The following is a 27221-nucleotide window of genomic DNA, read 5'->3' on the forward strand; positions in this document are numbered from 1 at the left end:
TGAGACCATGGAAAACTCATCTCCCCTATCTCCAGAGTTCACCACTGTGTTCTGCCACATTTATTTCTGAGTTACAATCTCTTACAGTGTTTCCTCCTGATTAATGAGACTGTTGTTCCTGAAACAGAAGCTGAAAATGGTTGAATCACAGAGCTTATTGGTAGTGGAAACTAGATTTAAACACTAAATGTATTATGCCAACTCTCTTTCCTATTCTTTTAATCATGAAGCTGACACTGCAGAAACAAATGCTGAAATCTCAGCGGCTCAGCATGACACAATTTCATCTCTTTTTTTTTTTTAATTCTTATTAAGTTTAGTGTTACATTTTAGGTACACATAATGTACCTAAATTCATCATAGGGAATTTGTACCTATAAATGATATATCCTGATTCCCACCCCTCCCTTCAATTTCATTTTGTATTCACACTACGAGCTCAACTCTATGGCTCTTGCTTGTGCCATAGCTCAGTGATACACCATCCTTATATACCGCTGGCTTGCTCGCCATCCCAGAATCCTTTGCTTCTAGCTGTGCACTAGAGAGCACAAAGGTTGAAGAAGAGACTGTGATTCTAACAGATGTTGTCAGGAAGTGATATAACACTCATTAATATGCTGTTGGGGATAATTTGTTAAGTGTTTCCTCTAGGAGACTGGAAAAGTTTCAGTGCATGGCCCTAAGACTTACTGGTTCTGAGTTTCTCTCCTTACTGGATTAATTTATTTCTGTATAATGTGCATTAATTTAATCAGAATAAGCTTTAATTAGTAGTTATGTCTTAGTCTGTAAGAGATGTCTTAGTCTGTAATGTGTCTCATTCTACCTGTCTATGCAGGTAATATAACTACTTTGAACAACTGCAGTTTATACTACTGCACATTGAGAGCCTGTGTGCACAGCTTATATTGACTAATTTTCTTCTCCTCTGGTAGGAAACTTATTTTTCATCTACTCTTATTTTTTGTTACTTGTCCTAAAACATGGAGCAGTATGTAAAATTTGCCTGATTTCTGAGATATTGCAAGGGCCTTCACTCTGGCGGTTAAAGCATGAAAGCATCCCTTCCTGTAAGTTGTATGAAGTTAAGAGTGAGTAGCTGCCCAACATAGGGTAATTTCAAATTCAGTGAGATATTCTGATTCTGAAATGGCACAGAATTCACCCAATTATTGATGTTTTATTCTTTTTTAAATTGACAAATAATAATAACTTCATATTTACAATGTACAATATAATGTTTTGATACATGTGCATTACAAAATAAGCAAATCAGTCTAATTAACATTCCTGATTCCTTTATTCTCTCAAGAAAAAAGATCATATAAATACCTTACATACTAGCAGGTGCATCATGATCTAGAAAGTTCTTTTTGTCAAAATGTTTGAGTCAAAGCCATATGTTTCTAAAGTAAAAATTATTAATAGCTGAATAAATAATATGAATGATTACATAGTCATAATTACTGTAATGGTTGATACATTGTGTCAACTTGAGAAGTTTAGAAGTTTAATAAAGCAACTAGCAGAGGGCTAGAGTCCTCACTTTGTAAACACCTCATCCTTTGCAAGAGGAGGGCCTGGAGATGGTATGATTGAAACACTCACTAGGGAGTGGTGGTCTGCTTACATTATAAGGGAGCAAAAGGGGCTTATTCTCCCTCCCTCATCCCACTTTTGCTCTTGCTGATTTTGATGTCTTCTGCCACTTTGAAGTTTTGTCCCTCCTTTTGCTGTCTTCTGGCACCTTGAAGTGCCACCCTGCTTTGGAGCCAGTTGATTACAGACTGAAACTTCCACAAACTATGAGCTAGATAAACCTTTCCTTCCTTAATTTCTGGTGTTAGGCATTTTGTCCTAACAATGAGAGAAAAGGAACTAAGACAGAAATTGATATCAACAAGTGGGGTCATTGCTGTGACTGAACCTGACCATGAGGTTCAAGCCTTTGGTAATGGTGTGTGGGAAGTTTGGAAAGATTCAGAGACGTCACCTGAAAGAGTAGTGCTGGAATGCCTTAAGTTGTTCTGTAGGGGAGAATCTGGTAAGAGCTCAGAAGAATCAGAAAACTGATAGAAATCCTACCAGTAAAGACCAAAGTTGGGAGGTTTCTGCTGGGAAGTTTCTGCTGGACTCCAGAGGATCTATGTTGTGGCTTGGCAAAAAGTTTGTCTGTATTTTGCGCCTGTCCAGAGACTTTACCTAAGACTAACAGTGGCAGGCCAATTAATCTAGAAGAAGAAATTTCAAGGCAGTTGAACATGGGGTTATGGCATGGCAACATCCAGATCTGTATCAAGAATCAAGGGCAAAGAGCCCAGCAGGATGACTTAAAATGTAAGTCTTGCCAGAAAAAAAAAGCTCCAATAAATCTGTGAACTACAAAGATAGAGCCAAGGAGATCTCGAATGCTGAAAAGGAACAGAATATAAAAGATGGCCTGAGGACATGACAAGAAACAGCAAGCCTACACCCTTTGCAGCTTCAAAATTGCAAAAGTGAAAGACTGCTTTGAGGAGAAAACTGCAGAACACCATGTTCCAGAATAACAGTTGCCACACCAGGTTCCAGAATGATAGAAAATTAGAGAATTTGCTACTCAGAATTTGACTCATAATACCCAGTGGTCTAAGCACTCAACCCCTGCAGCCATGTGAGGGAAAGCCTGGCTACTGCTCCAGCTGGCAGTAGACCTTACCAGTATCCATGTGGTGCTAGTTTTAGGTGCATGCAGAATACAGTAGTTATGGGGTAAAGGAGATTTCCACACTGATTTCAGAAGGCCTTGGAGGCTGGGTAGTGTGCTTCTGAAAGGGCATCGTGAGGGTTAGGCTGTGAGGGTGAAGCCAAAGGTGCAGGCAGAGAACCCAGAAGTTTGGAAAAGCCAGGAATGTGTATCATCTAAGGAAACTGCAAGGTTGAGCAGAACAGGCCTAAGAGAGAAGCTGTGGGTGCTGCAACCACCAGAAACGCTATAGGAGCGGAGTCTTTCGAGCCCTTTAGAGCTCACATCTTGCCGCAGATTGCTTCAGATGCTGCATATGGAACTCCGGGACTTAATGTTTCCCTATTGTACTTTGTAATTGCTTTGGTTCCAATCCTTTGTATCCTCCTGTTTGTAACTTTTGGAGTGAAAATGCTTATCTGCCATTGTATTTTGGAAAAGTGTTTGCTTTCATTTGTGCATTTCAGGGACTTGCAACTAAGATTTTGTCTTAAATCTCAGAGGGGAGTTGGGACTTGGATATTTTAGCAATGCTAAGACTGTTTGGATTTTGGCAACTCTTCAGATGGACTAAATGCTTTTTGCATAAAGGGATGTATGTACATGAGAATTTGGGGGTCCAGAGACAAAATGTTATAGTTCTAATGTAGTATAATAATGTTGACAGACTTAATACAGTTCTTAAGGATATTTAAACTTGTGTTATAACATTGTAAAATAGTAAGAATAAGCACATCTTTATATCTGGAGACTGTTTTAAAGAAATGTGTCTGCTTGACAAGTTGACAAGGGTGGATTGTAATGTTTGAAACACTGTGTCAATTTGACAAGTTTAGACGTTTAGTGAAGCAACTATCAGGGAGCCATGGTTCTCACTTTGTAAACATCCTCACCCTTTGCCAGAGGACACAGTGATGGTGACAGTGCTACATAAACCCTCAGTAGAGGGCAGTAATCTGTTTACAATATAAAGGACAAAAAGAGGCTTGTTCTTCCCCCTACTTTTTTGTTCTTGCTGCTTTTTCTGTGTTTCACTGCCTTCAAGTTTGCCCACCAGGCCATGACACCCTGCTTTGGAGCCCAGCTGATTAAGAACTGAAACCTCCATACACAGTGAGCTAAACAAACCTTTCCTTCCTTAATTTTGGGTGTCAAGTACTTTTCTCAGCAATGAGAGAAAAGTAACTAAGACAATTATTTACATAAAATAGTTATTAGTACTTTGATGACTACTGCATCTCCACAAATGTGACAGTTATTTCTATTAACAATAAATAAGCTAAGAACTATTTTTTAAAAAGATACATTTTCTTTCCTCCAAGAATTGCAGATGATATAGTAGAATTTTGTTGGTAAATATATTTTAAATTACATCTAGTCAATATCCATAGAATTTTGTCCTTACTGGACTGAATTAATCATTGCACTGAAATTTACCTCCCTTCTAATCATTTTTCCATGTTCATTACATTAAAATTTTCACTTCTGCTTTGCTTTCTTTTGTTGACTTGCAGCAATGGTATTATTAAGGTAGAATTTCTGCTAATTAGCTGTGGTGCTGGAGAGCTAGAGGGAATCTCATGCATCATATAATCCAGGTATATATTTAAATATAAAAACCAAAATGAGAAGATTGGGTTTTATGAAACAATATAAGAATAACTCAAAGACTATTGCTTTTAATTTGTATCTTACTGAGGGGTAAGGACATTGACTTCTGAGGACACTGCAGAGTTTAGTGATTTTTACAAATAAAGCAAACACTAACTATGAATGCTCAGTCTCCTAAAAGTTTTAAACATGACTATGCCTTTTATCATGTTTACCTTTGGATAACACACTGGATGAATGTCATACAGTACAGTAAATACATTTTATAAGCTGTCTTACTCATGAAGCCTTCTTAAGTTTTATCTTCCTTTCCTATACGGACTCAAGAGTGTTTCCTCTCTAGAGATTTCTTTTTTGGGAGAGATAAGAGATTTGATAGATTTGATGAATCTAAATTCATCCTAAAATTACACACACCTACAGGAATAAAACGTTAATCCATAATACATTAAGCTGTTTCCACACCTAGTGACTTTTACATACAGGGATGTGTAAAAGCTGACTATAAAAAAGTGATTGAGGATAGTATACAGTTATAATGGTCTTTTAGAAATCTGAACTTGCTGACTTTAATATAAGTAAAGTTTATTTCTATATTGTTTTAAAATTTCTCTCCATCTTCCCTGTACTGCTGCCACCATCAAATTGTCTTTCTCATTTTTCACCTAGAAAAGTACAGTGATCTTCTAGTAAAACTTCTAGGGTATAGTCTGGCACCAATGAAATCCACTTTCCATACCACTCTCTGATCTGTGCCTGGAGCTTTCTGGTTGCTTCTTAGGAACCTCAGTAAAATACCCAATTTCTGTAGGTGTCATTGTAGACCTTCCTAATCTTCCCTGAAAGCTTCTGATTACACTCTGAACTTTCTTCTTTTGTACCTCAGCAACTCTTGATTTTGTACAGTTCTATCGTGATGTATTAGGATTCCTATCACATTTACATATTGTTCTTTTGATCTGAAACATGCTGCAACTATAGTCTCTTAAATTCTCTTTGATTAATTCCTAATCTTCATTTAAGATTTAAAATAGGTTGCCTTCTTGAGGAATTCATCCTCAGTCATCACACATACACATATACCCTTTCAGTCATATTCACCCAGGCTCTACTCACCCACACGCTGAAACATGCCTTCACACACACTAACACACTTTTTTAGGTGCCATTCCGTTTGTTCTCATGTAATCCTCCCTATTTATCTTATTGCTTTACATTACAACTATATTCAGGACAAGAAGAGGCTCCCCGCCATCCCCATGAGTGACTGGCTGCTCTAGAGAAACACAGGCTGAGGTGATAGCTATTGAAGTAAAATCCAACTTAGTGCTTGTAGTATTTAGTGTTTCATTGACTTTTCAGGACTAAAGCCAGTAATCTGATTATCGATTTAAAGAATAACAGTACTCAGTATACCATCTATAGGGGATCTCCTTCTGAAGGTGGTAGCCATTCTTAATTCCCTATTATCTTATTTTAAAGTCCTGCATCATTTTCATTGGGTTCTTTTTTTTGTTTGGTTTTATTCTATTTTGTGTTGTTTGATTTTGTCGTATCTGATGGCATGGGAAGCTATTTCAAGTCATATGATGGTAGGCATTTTGGATTTACTATTATCTTGTTTTGAAGTCCTGTATTACTTTGATTGTTTTGTTTTTATTGATTCTATTATATTCTGTTTTGTCTGATTTTCCTGTGTCTAACAGTATGTCAGCTATTTTGAAGACAACAAGAGGCATTATGGCAGCCATTGTTGATTTCCTATTATCTTGTTTTGAAACCCTGCCTCACTTATACTGTTTTTTAATTCACTTTACTCTATTTTTTGTTTTATTCTCTTAAAATTTTAAAAAATAAAATATATAACTACATGCAAATATGTATTTATCTTCCCCAATCTCTGTCATGCGTTATCCAATCTCTGTCATGCATGTATCTCCAACATCATATACAGGGCAAAGAATATAAAAAAGTTTTCACTTTTCATAATTTATGATTCTTTACAATTTGAGATTTTTTTTGGTGAAAAGCTCTTCCAGAACAGAAAGCTATACAAATTCTTATTATATCACACCTGCAAACTTGTGCACATTTACCTCTCTGAATTTGTGGTACTACTTGTATGGTTACTTAAAGTACAAATGAATCTGAAAGTTTGGGGGAATTATCTGTATTTTTCCTTTGCTTATTATTCTTTAGACTCAAATGCAGACCTGGAATTATAATAATGCCAGCCAAAGAGCATGCAATGTGTGGGACGTCTATGTCTTTTTGTGTGCCACTCCTATGCCTCTGTAGTTGAACCATCCTCATGTCTATCCCCACGTCTTTACTTAATGGTTACAAATGGCAAGCTTAAAAACAGATACCTAACCCAAGGTGGGCTTGTCATGGTGTCTCTGGCGTTGGCCTTGTTGATATAGAAGTTAGTTCCCATCGTTAGCTGGCTAGTCACATGGCTTCTCTGAGACTAGATCTTGAAATTAAACAAGATTGAAATTAGTTTTTCTCCAGTAGATAATGGTAAGACACAACACTTATGATCTATTTGGAGCTCTGTAAGAATAGCCATCCACAGTGAGAAAGAATGATATTGAAACCAGGATAAGAATGGATTGCTTGTGAATGACTTTAATGAGAATGAAGCCAGATTCTAAGAGGAAAGTACAATGTGACACCTCTGATCAATCATATCAGGCTGACACAGGAGAGACTGTGAGCAAGACCTTCAGAGAGGTGTGATCCATCAGCAGCTGTCAGTCTGGGCAGCTTCTGGCTCATGAGAGTTGTATGTGGATAATAAACGTCAGAATCAGACAAATTATTAGCAGGGTGAGAGCAGGAGATCTCAGCAGACAGTGATCACTCGTGGGCTTGTCTGGCAGAAGATGAAGACTTACTGGCATCCAGGAAGTGATCATAATTAAATGGAAGGGCAGGTCAGCTTTTAATATATAGCCAAGCAGCCAACAGAGTCACATAAGAAAATATTAGGTCTATGAACACATGGACTCATTTTCAGGGTCATCAAGGTCTGGTACCTGCTTCAGCAATTGTCTTAGAAAGTTTTCCAACATCAGCCCAAGTTCTTATTAAACTTTTAAAACTCTGTGCCCCAAAAGGCAGCTGCCATTCTGACTTGTCAAAGTATTTGAAATTGGGTGTGTACTTGAAACTCACCATGCTGGAGTCAGTGGAAAGAAAGGATTAGCTCTGAATTTTCATGATCAGATTCAGTCTTTTAAACCATTTTTACTTTTAGTATCAAGTCTCAGAATTTTTGGAGAGATCTTTGTAATATCTGTTTAAAAACTGGATTACGATTTGTTTGTTTTCCACTTAAAATACGGTAAAAAGATGCAGAAAACAAAAGGAGAAAGTACCGTCTAAAGTAATTAGCATAAGCAAGTTGAGGTGATTAGCACAGTGGGAGTTTCAGCAAAGGCTACTTCAGAAGACTGCACTGTGCGATGCAATATAAATAAAGTTTTTAAGTTTAGCAACTGGAAATCTGCATGCAGTGTTTGTATCTATTTTAATCTAGATGACTGAGTGTATATCGCTTTCATTTCAGCTCAGTTTTACGGACTGCAAAAGGTGTGATCGAAATATATCATGAATATTTAAACTTAAAAATTGTTACAGTAAAAGACATATTACTATCATTCCCTCTGAAAATTTCCCCCTGGCTTCAGGCACACTTACCTCATTGTTCTCACCACATTCTGAAGCATCCCTGGAAGTCTCATTTGTGAATGTCTTTGTCGCACTATGATGGCTACCTCAGTGTCCTCAGTCTCTTCAAAACCTTCCCCTTTCGTAATCATTTTGACCTAGAAGAAGAGCCCAATGTCTCATCGTGCCACATCTTATGAATAAGGTAGATGAGGACATACTCAGATGTTTCTATGAGCATGATTTTGCGTTGGATGTCACCCGGCAGGAGCATTCACCATACTTTTCATCTTATCTCCTAAAGATACTCATGAAAGAGATCTTTAACAACTACTTCAGAAATTGACAAGAACAAGAATGATACAATGAGTATTTTCAAAGGTCAGGGACTATTTTGAGGAAAATTGATGCCAATGTGTATTTCACTGCATTAAATCATTTTGTAACTTGATCATTCTCCATATATTTCACCCACACGTTGTGTGTACAGTGGGAGGAAATCACCCTCACAGAAGGCATTCTGAATGGTTCCTTCCTATTCACTTCCATTCCTTAGCCACCAGATCTCAGAGCTCCAGTTTCCAATCTCTGAGGGATCTTCCCTTCCCTTTCCTCTCCTTCTCAGCTCTTCAACTGGACTTTCTTTCATCTTCACATGTCTAGACTTGGTAAACTATCTGGCACAATAAAGAGACAACACGAACATTTGTTGAATGAATAAAAACAAGAGCAAAGTCATAACTGGAAAACTTACTTACATGTGGGTCTATACAAGTTTTGCAATATTGCTGTTAAATAAACAAATGAATCATTTGCACATAGAAAATGAAAAGGAATATGAAAAGATCTCAGAAACTTCTGCAACTAGGAAAATTGAATTTAGATTTTGCTCTACAGTAAGTTTGCTCTACTATCTCAAAATTGTATGAATATCTCATCAAATAATGGCTTTTGGTAACAACACAAATATCATACATAGACATAAAGATCATACAGAACACGTTCCAATAGATGAGGAATATATATATATATACTTTGGGCAAGAAACTGCTCAAAGGGGAAAAAATCACTCAGGGAAAAGGAGAAAAGAAAAAATATATAAACTTATATATAATCCGTTAAGGTAGCTAAGATGATTATATAATTCTATTTGTTCTTGGAGCAAAACAGTTAACATTCATAGAATTAGATCAATTTTGCATGTTTATATCTGGTAATCTGAGTAACTTTTGAAGATAACTATGCAAGATAACAATCTTAGTTATGTTGCTATCACTTTGTTTTGAAAGCCTATATTGTTATTGTTTGGGGCTCTTTGTTATTTTTATTTACTCATTTCTGTTGTTTTTTTGTGTGCCTTGTATTTTGCTTTGTTTGGTTTTGTTTTTCCCTCTAGTATAGAAGGGATAGATGTACATGTATAGGCTTATGCGTGCCTAGAACTTCTCCTAAAGAATTTACAAGAGTTGATTTTATTACGTGTAATGGTGTGAACAGTTTTGAAGTCGAATACTGCTTTTCGTCTCTGTTTTGATTTGTTTTAGTATGTTTTCTATTATTTGATTTCAATATGTGTGAAGCTATGGACAGCTATTTAGAAGAAAACAATAGGCATTATATTAGCCATTGCTGATTTTCCTATTGTCTGGTTTTGAAGATCAGTAGCACTTTGTTTTGATCCATCTTATATTGTTTTGTTTTGTTTGAATTCAGTGTGTGTGAAAAAATGGATAATTATTGTGGGAGAACAGGAGACATTGTGGTAGCCAAGGTAGATGTCCTGTTGTCATGCTTTGAAATCCTGTGTTGTTTGCATTCTTTTGTGCTGACCTGCTTTGTTCTGTTCTGTTTTAGTCTCTTTAAAATAATATATATATATATATATATGCATATGATGAATATTTTTGATATTTGAATTTTGTTTAAGAAAATAGGAATCTGAGCAAAAATACTTAAATTTATCATTAGTTTATGTTTGCAGTGCATGATTATATTTATCACAGGGAGTTGATACATGTACATATCACCTCATAATTCTTTTTTATCTCCTTGTTTTCCATCCTCTTGTCTTCTCCCTAACTAATCAGAAACAGTGTTTAATTGATATTTTACTATTACTCGTAGGACTTTATCGTCACTCCATCTATATTGGCACAGATCAGGAGCTGGGCACTGGCTCTGGAAACTTAAACCGTGGAGATAAGTGCAAGCCAACCAGGTCTTTAAAGGGTCCTATTTGGCTTAAATCATTCTCACTTTCCTCACCGATCAAAGCATTGAATTCTAATGATAAAGTATCGTTGTATAGGTTACCGGCCAATTCACCACCCATTCCGGGTCATTTGTACTCTCATTTTGTATACTTCTTTGACATCTAAGCAATGTAGAGATTTTTTGAAGGTCCTCATTGAGTCATAAAATTTAATTCTGTGTAAGATATAAAATGAATGATCCCAATTTAATAGAATTCAAATAGAGCTCCTTGCTTTCTTGCTACTGCTATTCTCTTCTGAAAACTTTCTGCAGGGTTTCACAGTCCCTAGGTGTTCCATAAAGCTGCTATTTCTGTATTATTTCATATTGTTTACAATACCAGTGATGTCTGATAATCTTGACAAAGTAGTTGTACCCACTAATATTAGGTAGAGGAGCATCTCTCTCACACACATACACTCGTGCTAAAACAATAGGTTTTGAATTTTAAAAACTAGTTGCTTTCTCTGTCACATAAACGAAATCCAAAGATAAGCAACTGGGGGCTGACATGTCATCTGCGTTTAACTCCGAGGGGCTCACACTCCATCACCTCCATCGCTTCTATTCCTAGGTCATAGCCTTCTCCTCGTGGTGCAGCTCCAGAAAGCAGGGTAGAGGGAAAACGAAGAAAAAAAGACACAAAACCATACCAGTTATCTCTTATTTTACCACAAAACATTTTACTTACAATTTACTTCCCAGAAATGTATCATATGAAAAACAAGACTACCTTACAGTGTCTAAAATATCCAATATTTATTTCATGTACTTAGTTAACCATCAATAGTTGAATTTTGATTTTCTGTTTTTGTTTTTGTTTTTTTACCAGTAAAAATGTAGTTATAGAGAACTATTTTAATAAGATGAGATCCCAGATGTTGATTCTCTGAATTATTTCTTGTGTGATCAAGGTTTTATTCATAAAGTCCTTGCTTACACTAGTGTCTTCAAAAGTCTTACCAATTCTATCTTCCAGTATATTTAATGTTTCTGTTTTAATGTTTAATTCTTTGATTCATTTTGAATTTAGCTTAGGGTATGGGGAAAGATAGGGGTCCAATTTTAATCTTTGGCATATGCATAGCCAGTTTTTCAAGCATCTTTTTTATTTTAAAAAGAGAAGATAAAAATAACAATGAAGCAAATTCTAAACAGGTTAGTAGGACAGTTACAATAGTTAATACATTACATATTGTCATCTTTATAGTAGTTACTCAGATTACAACATATAAGCTATGATAATTTGTCCAAATGATAGTAGCACAAATCTGTCAGTGAACAAAGAGAAACTAACTGCATAACTATTTTAACTATCTCATGTATAAATATTTTTTCTTTTTCCCTTTTTTCATTCTCCTTTCCCCCATCAGAGTTTGTCTTTTCTTTTGACTGGTTTCTTCCCATCTTATAATATCTATTGTATACTTTGGATCTTACTTGCTCATTCAGTTTCTTACACTAGTGAGACATTACAGTGTTTACACTTACAGGTCAGATTTATTTCACTTATGAATATGGTCTTGAGTTGCAGCCATTTACCTGTAAAAGCCTCCAGTTCATCCTTCTTTTGGCTATGTAGTATGCCATTGTATTTTTTAGAAGCCACATCTTTTGTATCCATTCTTTGGTTGATGGGCATTTGCATTGTTTCCAAGATTTAGCTATTGTAAATTGTCCGGCACCATTTATTAAAGAGGTCATATTTCTGGGGCTGGGATTTAGCTCAGTGGCATAAGCACCTGCCTGGCAAGCATGAGGTCATGAGTTTGATACTGCAAAAAAAAAAAAAAAAAAAAAAAGAGGCTATCTTTCTTCTAATGAATATATTTGACACCTTTGTCAAAGATAAGGTGGCTGAGTGTGTCTGGAGTTGTTTCTGCATCTTGTAATCTGTTCCATTTTTCCTTTGGTCTGTTTTTTTTGCCATGCTGTTCTTATCACAGTGGCTTTGTAGTGTAATTTCAAGATAGGGATTGTGATGCTCCCTGACTTACCTTTGTTACTGAAAAGTACCTTTGTTATTCTAAGTCTTTTATGGTTCCAAATGAATTTTAGGATTGTTTTTCTCTAATTCTGTGCAATATGATGTTGGAATTTTGATCAGAATTACATTAAATCTGTATAATAATTTTGAAAGTATGACCATTTTCACTGTATTGGTACTTCCTACCCAAGAGTAAAGGATGTATTTCTGCTTCCTGTTAAATACTTTTAAGATTGCAAACTATATGCCACCAAGTTTTTTTCTATTTTAGCATTCTCTAATACTTTACAAAAACACCAGAGGCAAAGAAATGAATTATTTTTAAGTTAAACAAGTCCAAGTTTTACTAAATTATAAACCTTAAAAATTGCCAAAAAGCTTTTTCAAAGAGTATCATGATATTGCAATGTACTACCAAAATAAATAGTAAGTCAGATTACTGGATAAATTGAATAATCTTTAACCAAGTTTTATTCTTCTCATATGTGCTTTCTTCTTTTAGCTCTGTTGTTGTGATGTAATTTTTTCAGTGCTTTAATTCATCACATACAGATTATCTTAAACAAATAAGATTTCTTAATATTCCTATCCTTAATAAAAAGATGAAAATGCTTTTGCTTCATTTATAATTGATTTTTACATTGTAAGAGGAAATGAATTCATTTAAAATTTATTCCTGAAATTGCACTAATTTTTTTCAGAAAACTCACTGTTTTAAAACTTTTCTCTCTTGCTATATATTTCTTAAAATCTCTTATATCCATATAAAAAGTTTCTCCTAACAAGAATGTTCTATAATTCTGGCCACTTTTTGCATATTATTCTTTCTAGGGTGCTTTTTAAATCTTCCTATTTCAATGTGACTGATGTTGTTAAATTATTAGATAGAATATTCATAAGTTTTTCATTATGATATTTTTATAAAATGCATTTTAAATTGACATGTCAGGTAAGAGAAGAAATATTATACTGGATTTTTCTTCTTAATCATCAATGTAAATTATGTCAAGATCTCTATATAAAGCTACTACTACATAGCAATGCTGAATTTAAAAGTGTACTATAAATATTATTGTAACAGTACATTATTAGAATCTTTTTTGTAAATTAAAAGCCACTTATAGAATGAAATATATTATTATCAAGATTTTTACATATGAAAAGTCAGTTATGGAATGAAATATATTATCTAGAGCCTTGTTACAAAAGAATTTCATATTTTATTATATATACTACAAATACAATTAATGTCTTAAGTATAAACCCTTATTTTGTTCCAAAGTTTCGATCCATAGTATTGTTCCAGCTTTTTCATTATCAACAATTCCATCATGAAGGTAAACAATGCACGTTTGATTTTTGTATGCAGGTATAGTGACTTTTGCAGAAAAAATCTTGATGGATTTATTCCTATGGACATCAACCAACTCTGATGCCATATACATTTGCCCAAATTATGCTTAATAATTCATAAAGTCAGTGATTAAAGTAAAAAATCATTAACATCAAAAAGAAGTTATCTTTCTTCTACCAGGAAAATGTCATTTCAGGTTTTATTTGTGTTTAAAATTCACAGTATTTCTGAGAAAAGACACCACTTCTATTACAAAGATGGAAAAAGATGTTTTATAGGTGATAGTCATGTAATAGCTTAAATTTAATTGAAGCAGCTTATCTATTAAATATTTTTTGAATGATAGATGCTTGCCTAGTATGCACAAGACCCTGGGTTCAGTCCCTAGCACTGGAACAGGAGATGGAGAGGCAGAGAGGGAGACAGGGAACAGAGAGACACCAAGAGACAGAGACAGAAACTTCAATACACATAGGAAAATGTCTGACATCATTAGATGTAGTTAGGTGATTGATGAGTGGCATATTACTTTTGCTCTAGAAATTTAAGCAGTATTAAAAATGACACTTTTTGAATCTTATCTATGAAGGTATTTGCATATTATTTGTGCTTTAAAAACAATTCACTTTATAATTTTAAATAATGCTTATTAAAATATTGCATTTTTCTGACAATCTCTAAAACAAACCTATAAGAAGCTTCTGAAAAAAGAGAAAAAAGAACAGCTAGAAACCTCCTCGTGTCCTGAAGACTAACAAAACCTTGAGTCCTCTGAGCTTCTTCAGTATCCCAGGCTTTGAGTTAAGAAGCTGTTAATGTGGAAACCCCGTGGTGGGGCTCAGACCATAAATGCCTCAATAAAACCCCACTCTCTCTGGCCAGAGGAGCCAGAAAGAGTGAGCATAGAAGATGGAAAACATATAGGCAATAACCCAGTCAAAACACCACAGAAGAAAAAAAAACTATAGGCTCACTCCAAAATCCACCAGTCAAGGTCAACAATAGACCTGCAAAACATGTTAAGCATGTTTGGACTAAAAGAACTAAAAGGAGAAATACAAAAATCCACGACTATAATTGAGACTTAAACATTCATCTCTCAGTAACTGAGAGAACAACTTGTAAGAGAATCATCAAGGGCACTGAACAACATCACCCACCAACAGAATCTAAACAGTGTTTATAAAACATCTTATGCTACAACAACAAAATACTAAGAATCTAGAAAGATTCCCATAAAGGCACAGCAGATAGATTTTGGACAAATGTGCAAAAACGCAATGGAGAAAGGATACAATTTGCAATAATTGGTACTGGTTTAAGTGCATTGGTTAAAAAAAATTTAAACCAAAATAGGTCATAGGCTTAAATACCAAATGTAAAACTATAAGTTCTTGTAATCCACAAACGAGCCGCCAAGCTCAAGTTCAAAAAATGAGGCAAAAACATATTTTAAAAAGCAGCACTGGAACTTTGGGAGAACATGGCGGACAGACAACAGCAACTACTGAACGCTCTCTAAAGGCTCGGCTCAGAGGCCAGGAATGATGCGGACTAAGGAGATACGAACCAGTGGAGATATGCTCTGCTGACTCAGGAACGAACTGGGCTGAGAGAATCCAACTTGGAATATAGTCCTGGCGCTAAAATAGGAACAGAAAAATCTCGGTGTGGAGGCTCGACCCCGCGCCATCGGAAACCGCGGTTTGGATTTCCCGCCGCCCAGCGGCTGGCTGCCTCCACAGCGGCTCGGCAAGGAGAGACACGCAGAGGCTCGGGAACGGGAGTCGGAAACGTGACGGACAGGGAGGAAGGCTGACTGGTGGCGAGGTGAGCGAGGAACTGACTCCCTACCACAGTTTGACTCCAGCGGAGGTTTTTCTGGGCTAGGGCAGTCCTGAAAGAGCAGGGCGCGGTGGCGACTGCAGCCGCACATTCCCCTCTCGGACGGGATTGGTGAAAGGTGCCTGGCCCGAGTGACGCTGCTGGCGGACTCCCTAGGCTGGCCTAACCCAGATCCCAGAGCCTGACGGTGGCCCGGAGGAGCGACCGACTCCCACGTAGGCTGCCTCCTCCGCAACTCCCTGGGGCGCAGCGGTGGGCGGGAACAACTAGCCAGTGCAATTTGATCAGGCTGTGGCTGACAGGCAGGGAAGCCGGGCCTCCTGTGTAAGATTGCATTTTATAAGGAACAGAAAATATGGGGAAGGGAAGCAACAAAAAAGGCTCCTCGGCCCCCAATCCTGAGAATCAGGCAATACTGAACAATGCACCAATATACATTAAGCGCCATTTAGAGAGTCTCATAGACCAATTCAGAAATGAAGTTATCAATGACCTGAAGCTAGAAGTATGCAGAATAGTTAGAGAAATGCTAAGCACCACCCAGGAAAAAGCAGATGGTGGAATGGAAGAACAGAAAAAGAGGGGAGAATTGCTTGATGGAGAAAACAGAGAAAGCATTGAGTATGTGAAGCAGGTGCAAAGGGACTATCAAGAAATTAAGAAGTCTACCCAAGACTGGCATAACAGCTTGAAAGAAACTAAGGACAGACTATATGAATTGGAGGGCAGACTTGAAACATGGGAGAATGAAATGAAAAACTTCTTAAAAAAAACAAAGAAACACACAGCAATAATACAAAGACAAGAAGATGAGAAGAGGAGCCATAACTTAAGGATTAAGAACATAAAAGAAGAAGTAGGGACACAAACAAGTGAACTACAAAAGCTACTCACAGAAATAATCCAGGAGAATTTTCCTAATTTAGCAAAAGGTAAAGATACTCAAATGTATGAGGCATACAGGACCCCAGCTACCTACAACCCTAACAGAGAAACACCCAGGCATATAATAATAAAAATTCCAGAAATTCAATACAAGAACAGAATATTAAAAGCTGTAAGAGACAAGAAACAGATCACTTACAAGGGAATACCCATCAGAATTACAGCAGATTTCTCTTCACAAACCATCAAATCACAAAGAGCATGGGGAGAAATAATTCAAGCTTTGAAAGATAATAATCTCCAGCCAAGATTGAGATATCCTGCACAACTGTCCCTGGAAATTGATGGAAAAACGAGGTGCTTCCAGGATAAAGAGGAACTGGGGGAATTTGCAACCACCAATTCAACCCTACAGAAAGTATTGCAGGATATTCTAAAAAAAGAAAAATTCAAAGAACCCAGAAATAGGGGCGGGGAGGCCACAACGAATGGAGCAGAGAACAAAATGAAGAAGACAAACTGACAGCTACTGACAGAAAAAGAACTCAACAGAAATGAGACAGAGAAGATTGGATGATAGGAACAGCTATTTTGGAGAAAATGACATCTTAATAGGTAATGCTGATTTAGTCCCATCTTGTTTTGAAGGCTCATCTAGCTTTTGTTCTTCTGTCTCCAATGGTCTAAACAGGTTGTATCTTATTGGATTTTGTTATGTACGATAGTATAAGAAAAAACCTTTTAAAGACAAGGAGATTATACAGAGACCATTGTTCATTTTCTGTTAGTCGATTCTAAATACTCTATAATGCTGTCATTCTCTTAAATGGATTTACATTGTTTTGATATACTTAATGCTACAGTATATGAAGTTGTACTCAAGGACTTCAGGGAGGGAGTCAATATGGTAACTATTTTTGGGTCAGGGTTATCTGGTGGTGAAACACTATTCTGCTTAAATGGTTATGTTTTGATCTGCCCTGTTTCGCTGTTATGCCCTCTTTTTTCTCAATCTCCACTGCATTATTTACTTTTTTATTTTTATCCATTTAATTAAAGGGAAAAATATAGCAGGATATAATATAGTAACCCACTTTGACTTTCTATTATCTCGATTTGAAGCCCTGTATTACTCTCACCATCTTGTTTTTGACTGAGGTTCCTCTATTCTGTTTTGCTGGATAGTATCAGGTTCGAAAGTTTAGGCATCAGCTGAGAAGATAATGAGATTCATTATAACGCCCATTCTCGTTGACTTTTATCTACTTTTGAAGACCTACAATATCTCCAATGTTTTGGTTTTGTCAGTTTTATTCTTTACGGTTTTGTTCAATTGTATTACAACTAATGATATAGGCAATTCTATTAGAAATAGCGGGAGGCATTATGGTAACCATTGTTGATCACCTTGTATTATGTTTTTATATTATCTATTATGTCCACCCTTTTGACTTGACCGATTCTGTTCTGTTATGTCACATTTGGTTTTACTCTCTTCCAAAAAAGCAATAAGAACCGTGGGAGCAATGAAACCCAAAATGTGTAATAGTCACTGTACAAAAGAGAGGAAAAGAAAGTGCTCTAAACTATATAACTGCATGTATATTTAAATGTATAAGATAGAAAATGATATCACAGAGTTTTATTGGATCATTGAACAGAACTGTTTGCAGTATCATTGTTGGAATGTCCACTCTACAAGTTTTAATTTTGTGACTTGAACAATTATTTCTAAGATGACAATATGTAATCCATTAACTAGTGATTTCCTACTGCGCATTTTTTTGTTCTGTAAATCTGTATAACTTGTACCCCTTCACTGTTTTTTTTTTTCTTTCTTTTCTTTTCTCCTTAAATAAAAATTAAAAAAAAAAAAAAAGAAAAGAAAGCAGCACTGATTTATTTTACCCTGGGCCTAGCGACACAGTGCAGTTGGAGATTGCAAAAGCTGTGTGTGTGTCTGTGTCCCACCCCACCCCCCACCATACTTGCAGCCTTTATATATATATCACTGTTTACAGAGTAAGGGGTTTGAGCTGGATCAGGAGATAGGCTAAGGGGAAGATCCTGTTTTCCTCAGCAGAGAACAGAGAGTCTAGCAGCAATTAACAACCTTTTGTTACCTTATTTTAGCCCCACATCTGTTATTTGTAGAGGGCAGCAATGGTTAACATATCAATTAGGTCACCCAGAGGGAGAAGGGAGAAGAAAAACGAAAACTATGCAGAACAGTTAGGGTCACATTACAGCTATTTTGGTATAATACAAATATAATGAAGCTCTTTTTTTTAGTGTACAACATAAATCTTTTAGAAGGAAACAAAAGAAAAATCTTCAAGACCTAGGGTTTTTTGATACGTTCATAGATGTGACAACAAAAGGACAATCTGTAAAGGAAAATAAAATGAATTAGAATCTAGGTATACCCTAAAATTTTTAAAGATTTTTAATGATGTTTGATATCTAAAATTAATAGCTTCTTCTCAACAGTTGCTGAAATGAAATTATCTGTATGCAGGAAGATTATTGTTCATTTGTTACTTTGTAATTAATAACAGACTCAATAAAACTATATATTTTGTGTTTGATGTCTCAAATTGTTTATAGGTATCAAAGGATCACCAGCACCAAAATCATGATTTACTTAAAAGTTCTCATTTAACACAGTAATTACAACTCCACTGTTAACCTTAAGAGCTGCCATCAGGGAAACAAAATGTGACTAGTTTTCTACTTCCTCCATTTAAAAAAAAGGAATTAATGAATACAAATATGCTCCAATTTGATATCGTAACAACTTCTGGAACACATACTTTGAAAACTGTGTCTAAATAATTGGGCCATTGATTATTTCTGGAACATAAACTAGGTCCTCTAATCTCATTTGGACCTGAAAATTATAATACAAAAGAGATTTTCAGATAACTTCCCATTTTCACCTCAGATTATTTCTTTTGATAAATCTTCTTTCTTGAAAAGATGCATTTATTAAATGAGCAGACTCTGCCAAACTTTAATCACTAATAGTACCACAGGTAAACATCTCACATTCTATGTTTATAATTTAAAAATAAGGTGAAATGGACCTGTGAAAATACCTTAAAGTTTATTGAAATTCTCCATATGGTATTTTTTTAAGTGAGTAAGAAAATGTCTTAGAGAGAAATGTCTTCAGGAAAGCACAAGAAGGATTCACAATCCTTTATCTGTTGTTTTCACTTTTCAGAGTTCTTTGAGGATTTTAGAGTTGCAGATAAGGGTAAATTAGTGGGAAGAAAAGACAGGAACTGGAGGCTTTTTTCTAGTCTCGGTGTAACCCATGGCTGTTAATATTTCCTCTTTTCCAGCAGAAATGTAAATGTGCTCAGGATGCTGCCCCACGTGCTCTCGGAATATCAGTCAATATGCTGCAGATGTATTTTATTCGTTTTCCAAAATATGAAAATCTCTGATGTGTGAGACATGTCTGACCTCCACAGTTTGGGGTGAGAGATTATAGGCCTATGCTAGAAAAGCGTATGATGAATATTCATAGAACACTGAGAATTACAATGTATTTGTCTGGCATTTTAAAAAAATAGTCTATGAGCCAGGACTTATCACAAGAAATTTGGCAGGATAGTCAGATAAGCACCAAGCTGACTGTCATCAGATAAATGAGGCAGAGAAGCACAGAGAGGCTGAACAACTTGCTCAAGGTTCCCCAACTTCAACTGAAATGGAGGTGTCTGGACTCCTTCAGAGATCGGGCTTTAAACCTGAAACACTGCAACCTGGAAGTGCAGCAAAAGCCTGAGTCTCGGGAGCAGAAACGTAAGGATTCTGTGAAAATTCATATCCTTTCTAGCAAAAGTTAGATCTTTGGGATACTGGCTATTGACCGGCACAGCCCCCCAATGAGACAGGAGACGCTCTTGTGGGCGACAGTTAACTGCTGCTTTATTTACACAGGCTCTGGTTTATATATTTGGCCGTGACCAATCACAGGCTGCCACGAGGAAGCAGGGCGGGAATGGGACGCAGGCTCTGGCTACTATATCCAGCTGTGGCCAATCAGGAGTTGCCACAGAGTCGGCCCGGGGCGAATACAGAGGGAGCACGAGGTGCGCACGGGTTGGCTAATTTAAAGAGGGACGTAGCGCATTGCGGAAACTGGCGTGGTCCTTAGTCCCGGGTGGGGTATGGTATGTTGAGTGCCTGCACCCAACAGGCTATCAGGCTCATGTGACCTGAATATGAAATTGAAGAATACTTTTGTGGAGAAAAATAAACAACCTCAAGAAAACGACACATTAACGGTGACCTCGGTGATCCCCTCCTGTGGAGATCACCTACCAAGTCCTGGCCTTGCACAGTGAACATTCAAACAGCTCTTCAAGGCTTTTCTAAGGAGAAGGATGAATTCATCTGTTCCTCTTCCTATAATAAAATGCCTGTAGCTGCCTAACTTACAATGAAAAGAAGTTTGTGTAGCTCATGATTTGGGGTCTGTAAGTCCAAACAGCATGGCATCACTTGGCCAAGGAGTCCCATGGCTCCTTGGGACTTACATCAGGCACAGGGCATCAAAAAGGAGCACAGGTGAGGAGGCACACTCACATAACAAGACAGAAAACGGGAAGCAACTGGGTCCCATGAAGACTATGTAAATCCCCTCCAAGGGCACACGCCCAGTGTCCTCACAACGTCCCACCTCACTAAATCCCACACCACGCCTTAACATCTTCACCTGGCGCATCTTTAGAGGACACACTTAAGTCACATCCAAGCCATAGTAATGGGACTCAGTGACCACCAGACATTTAAGGAAAACACCAAATACGGAAGAGATCAAAATAAACAATCAGTAACAGGGAGCTTAGAGCACAGGAAACGCAGAATGTGGAGAGTTTCAGTACTATTCTGAAATAGTACTTCAGAAGTAAGAAAAAAAGACTGCAACCATAAAAGAAAATGAAGACAGTATTTTAAACATGAGTGGAGTGCAGTACAGGATAAGGCAGTGAAATTTTAAAATATGATCACTGAACTGTACAAGTTCACTAAAGCTTTGGAACATCAAGGCAGTGAAATTCCCCAGAAATTAGTTTTAAGAACAAAGGCTAAGAATGAAGAAGCACTTACGAAACTTATAAATTTATTTTAGGTTAGATTTCCAGAAAGAGAAACATGATAAGTGGTAGAAAATTACAAATCTAAGGATGAATTTCAGAAACTGAAGAATATAACTCTTTTCAGGAAGTAAGAAGGAATCCTAATCTGATAAAATATTTATAAATATAGCTACTTTGTGAACTTTTAGAATACCAGGGATAAAAAAATGAAAAGAACAAAAACTTCTAGATAGAACAAAAAGAGAAAAATGATGTGTCACGAAGTAATCATAATGCCAAGAGGTTTCTCTACAGTTTTTCTATATTCTGTAAGACAAATGATGTCTTTCATCTTCGAATTCCATATATAGCTGTTATTGTGTGGATAAGTGTACCAAAGGCCTCTGTGTTAAAGGGATGACACCTTGAGTGATACTAGTGGAAAATGGTAGAACTTTTAAGCAGTAGGGAATAGTAAAAAAAGTTAGATCACTGAGGATATGCCCTTGAAGGGGCCATTACAATCCCACCCCTTTCCTCTTCTAACTTTGCTTCCTCAGAGCATGACACTATGAAGTACAGCCTTGTCCTAGCTCCAATGCCAACACATTTAAATTCTCATGAACTGATGTCTCTGAAACCACAAGCCAAATAACCTTTTCTCCTTATAAAGTTGAATTTCCTCAGGTATTTGTTACAGTAACAGGAAGCTGATTAACACAATAGCCAAGTTAGGAATCAAGTGATGAAGTTATTTATAGGCATGTAAAGTCCAAAAAACTACTTGTCTTTAAAGTCACCTTTATGAAGACATTCAAAGATCTGGAGATACAGCTCAGTGGTGTAAGTACCTGCCTGACAAGCGCAAGGTCCTGAGTTTGATTCCCAGTACCAAAAGGAGGAAGAGGAAGAGGAAGTAGAAGAAGAAGAAGAGGAAGAAGAAGAAGAAGAGGAAAAAGAGGAAGAAGAGGAAGAAAAAGAAGCCATTGAGGACACTGCTACTGCAAACAGGGCTGCTCATCAAGAAATACCAGGACAAGGGGCTGGGGATTTAGCTCAGCAGCATAAGCACCTGCCTTGCAAGCAGGCGGCTGTGAGTTCAATCCCCGGTACCGATTAAAAAAAAGAAAAAGAAAGAAATACCAGGCCTTGAGTTCAGAAACTTGATTGTGCTTGAGTATGAAAAAGTTACTGATTATTGTGTGAAAGATTTCTAGGAATTTTCTGGAAGAGAGAATTGCAATAATAATATGGAAAAATAAAAATTCCTCGAAATTCCTTGAATAAGTTTAAAGTAAGCTTGTCTGAGAGTCCTACATTCCCCAATGCTAAATGAGAAGCCAACATAAAATAATTAGAATATTTAAAATAAAATAACTAATAAAAATATTGAAAAACAAGTTAAAAATATATAAAATAACTGAAAGAGTTGAAAATGATTGGAAATGCATTTTTTTTTTGTCTTTTTCATTTTTATCGGTACCAGGAATCGAACTCACGACTGCCTGCTTGCAAGGCAGGCGCTTATGCCGCTGAGCTAAATCCCCAGCCCCTAGAAATGCATTTTTGGAATACACAAATTAGAAAGTAGAAAATTGCCTTATTATTCCATATTTACAAAATAGCCATTCAATATCCATTCAAAAATTATCATATTGCAATTCTTTTGTACATACTAATATCTACTTCTCCATTTATAGTATTCTTAAAATTAATCTTGTGTCATGATCATTTCCCCTGGATTACTTTGATGAACACTCTCACTATATTATTTGTGAATACATGTGCTCTATTTTCGTAATACTTCTTGCCAGAAATAATACCCTCGGTCAAGATTTTCATTTTGATAAAGATTTTCTCATTCCTTTTCAAAGCAATGGACAAATACAAATGTCAACAAATCATGTTACTCACAAATAATGATGATGTTAACTATCTCACATCATTTTTTTCTATTTGTGATTTTGTGGCATTAGCATGGGTACAAGTTTAGCTTCTATCATTTCTGAATTTAATGAAGACACTTATTATAGATGTCTTGTGGATTTTATATATATATATAATTCTGAAATATATATTGCTTGTTTTGGCGTTTTGTTTTGTTAAAAGTATCCTATGAAGTTATGTTTAATCAAAAATAAAATACTAAATTTTTACATTTAGTCATTTAGCAAGTTTTCTTAAATATGTATACTCCATACTCAACAGATAAATTTTTCATTATTGAGGTACACAGCAGATTTTTTATTGATTATTTTAGAGAACATAAGTGGAAATTTTTACTTTGTATAAAAATGAATTTTAATAACAAAACTCTGAGTGACTGATTGGTGAGAGGTGTTGGAAATGGATTCCCTAAAGCTTTATAACTGTTTCTTCCCCGATAAAATACAGACTATTGGCTTGCCTGACTTGAGAAATTTTTAAAAGGATTATCCCTATGAACATTGATAGAGAAGCACTTGCCATAGTCATGGGGTTATCGTTGAAAAATTAAAGAATCCTTACAGAACTTTCTTTGAAAGCGCACTTTGATTTTTTCTTTAGGGGCACTGCAATTGCTGGCATTGTGTTCGGGATCGTGTTTATCATGGGAGTCATTGCGGGCATCGCCATCTGCATCTGCATGTGCATGAAGAACAACCGAGGGACCCGAGTGGGCGTCATCCGGACCGCTCACATCAATGCCATCTCCTCCTACCCTGGTAACCAACACTGCTTATTCCTGAAGGAACAATCTGGTTTGTTAGTTACGCTCTGCTCCTTCGAGAGAGGAGACATTAAGACTCTCATTGAAATAATCTCTGATTTTCTAGAGTACTACTAAGCAAATATATATCAAAGCCTAGCTCTGCATAGAGATGACTTACTTAAATCCAAATAAGAAAGTTTATCTTGTGTTTAAGGATATTCATATTTTCACTGGTTGTCTCATAAGCTACAATTGCCATTCTGCCAGAATTAAGACAAAGAGTCAATTCATACCCACTCTGCCTGCCTGCCAGTGAATTCTGACAAGTAATTTTAGAGAAAGTATGTTATATGTCTCAATAAACTAGTTTCCAATTCAATAGGCATATATGTATGTCTTGAGAAAAGTTTTTGTATGCCTTCATTCTGCAAAAAGAACATCTTAAAATTCTCAACAGAGCAAACATATTAGTAATTTGACAAGCATTTGTTGAGAATTTGCTAAAAGTTCCACATATAAATATATTGAGCACATGTGGTCACGTGAACAAAATGCTATATTTTGTGCTAGAGATTTCAGTAGTATTTTCTAATTGTAGATACATTATTTGACCTATAAGAGGGCAAACAAGTTCTAACTTTAACACATGCCTAAGAAAATAATTTCCCATTGATGCTCCTGTCCTTTCTTTCAAACCTTTGGAAAAGGAACAGGTACCTTCTACAGCCAATCTATCCTATGCACCAATTTCTTAATCCTCCCTTCTCTGATTTTTTCCCTAACTGCTTAAACAGAAAGGAGCACATTCCCCATGAATGTAGGAATAATAATTTCTCTATGTTCTCTTCAGTCAATTCTTCCTCTTCACCAGTACCTTATGTTGGGTGCCTCAGGACCCAGTCTTAGGTCTTCTTTTCCACTAGGTCCACACTCCTTTAATTGTGGTGGTTGATACATTGTGTCCATTTGAGAAGTTTAGCTGCTTTACTAGATAACTCAGCAGTTACCTAGGGTAACATCCTAGGTTGTAGAGAACATGCCCTTACTGCTCTAGGATGTTGTTCATTGTGTCAATTTGAGAAGTTTAGAAGTTTAACTACGAGACTCAGCAGGGGGTCAGGGTCCTCACCTGTAAACATTGTGAGCCTGTGCAAGAGGAGGGCCCAAAAACTATAGAAGGGCTACACCCACATGAGGGCAAGTGGCCAACATACAATATAAGGAAAGAAAAGCAGCTCACTCCCCACTTTTTGCTCATGCTTTTGCTGTCTTTCGCTGCCATAAACTATTACCACTCTGCCATGCCACCCTAATTTGGAGTTATCTGATATAGACTGAAACCCCTACGAACTGTGAACTAAATAAATTTTTCCTTCCTTAATTTGGAGTGTTGAGTATTTTATCTGAACAACAAAAGAAAAGTAAGTGAGACATTAACTGTTGCATTTGGCTTCACAGTCGTAAGTTTCATTTCTGTGCTAATATTTCCCAAAGACATGTATCTCCATTACATACCTTTTTTCTGAATTTCACATTCGTTTAATCCCAGTACATGTGGGAAATCTTCACTTGATTAAACTAATGAATATGCAAGGTGCAAGAGGATTAAAACTGTATTGATAATCTCCCTCTACCCAAAACCTTCACCATCTTCCATTAATGGCATCTCTAGCCTTCCTGTTGCTCAGACCAAAAATATTGCATTAATTCTCGATTCCACTTTCTTCACAGTCAGTCTACCAAGAAAATTTCTCAAATATATTCAATATCTGATGATTTATCACAGTGAGAAGTATCGCAGTCATTTTTGTGGTGTGAGCCACACTATCAACTCTTATGTCCTTTATTTGCTTAACATTCTATCTCCTTTACAAGCATCTATTTTCAACTCCTAGGTCTGTTCTCAACCAAGTGGCCCAAGTCAATCTGCTAAAATAGATGTCATTTCATTTCTGTATTCACAGTTTTGTGAAGACTGTGAAGATCCAATGCCTAAAGGTCTTCATTTTTATCCAGTGAAACAGATACTCTTTCTAACCATGGCCTTCACGGTACTGCATGAGTTGGCACCTCTTTCCCCATTGGCCCTCTTCTCTCTCTCACACTTGGCATCTATCAGACTTTGGTCCCTTGCTCTTTATGAACACACAGGTCACACTGCCATCTCAAGGTTTTGCCTGAAGCATTGACTGGCTCCTTTGCTTCATTTAACCCTTTGGTCACAGGTCATCTTCTGACTGAAGACTGTGATGTGTCTCTTTATGGCACCCAAGTCCTCATTATGCTACTTTTTCCTGTGTACTTCTAGTCTTTCAAGTCACTACAGAGCAGTAGTGGCAATCCTGTGGCACTCATGCTGCAGTGGGCTGTTTGAATCATTGAAAGCTCTTGTGTTTGAATCATTGAAAGTTATTGTGTTTTTCTTGAAATGTATGAGTTGCTTTTATAAAACTAAAACTTTGTATACAACTTTAATTGCAATGTTGGCTCTTTGCAATAAATTAGTGGGTTCTTATTAGTGGGCTCTATTCTTCTAGAATATTAATTTTATGAATTAAAGATCTTGGATTATTTCACTCACCTATTTATCCGCAGCACATAAGAACAGGTATCATACACAGTTGGCTCTCAGCAAACATAGTTGAATGAATGAAAAACACAATTCATGACAGACCAAATTTAGTCTTATACCAATACCTATGGAATTGGCTTTAAGTTCCACTTTGGGGTATGTAGATTTTACTTCCTACAAAAGCAATTTGCAATTCTGAGTTTCCTAATGCTTTCAAGAATACTATCGGGACTGGTATAAAGATGTTGAGATCTGAGATACAAGAAAAGAATAGATGAGACTTTTTTTTCATTCTTTATAGATCCTCATTATTTTCCTTTTGGATAATCTATAATTCAAGAGGGGAACAGAAGAGTCAGAGACAATGATTGGAGCAAAGTCTCCAGAAATAGAAAGAAATACTAGATAACATTTTGAATATAGATTTGCTTGATCCAAAAAGTTTGAGATTAATTTTAAGACATTTAAAATTATTTTGTGATAGATTTCCTTTTTTTATTTTGCCTAAATCTTGACTAAAATTAAG

The 27221-nt window shown here is 36.3% G+C and overlaps 1 protein-coding gene across 1 annotated transcript in view; it reads left to right on the forward strand.

Annotated features, from left to right (window-relative positions):
- The window catches only part of Cyyr1 (cysteine and tyrosine rich 1), a 117642-nt gene that overhangs the window by 78123 nt on the left and 12298 nt on the right, over window positions 1-27221 (forward strand). Inside the window, exon 3 of the mRNA XM_063252537.1 lies at window positions 23979-24136. Within this exon, the coding sequence (XP_063108607.1) occupies window positions 23979-24136 (158 nt within the window). The remainder of the gene's footprint in view (window positions 1-23978; window positions 24137-27221) is intronic.

The sequence above is a fragment of the Cavia porcellus genome, unplaced genomic scaffold, assembly GCF_034190915.1.
Source record: "Cavia porcellus strain 051 isolate PalLab524CR breed Dunkin Hartley unplaced genomic scaffold, mCavPor4.1 scaffold_7, whole genome shotgun sequence".
Taxonomy (NCBI): domain Eukaryota; kingdom Metazoa; phylum Chordata; class Mammalia; order Rodentia; family Caviidae; genus Cavia; species Cavia porcellus.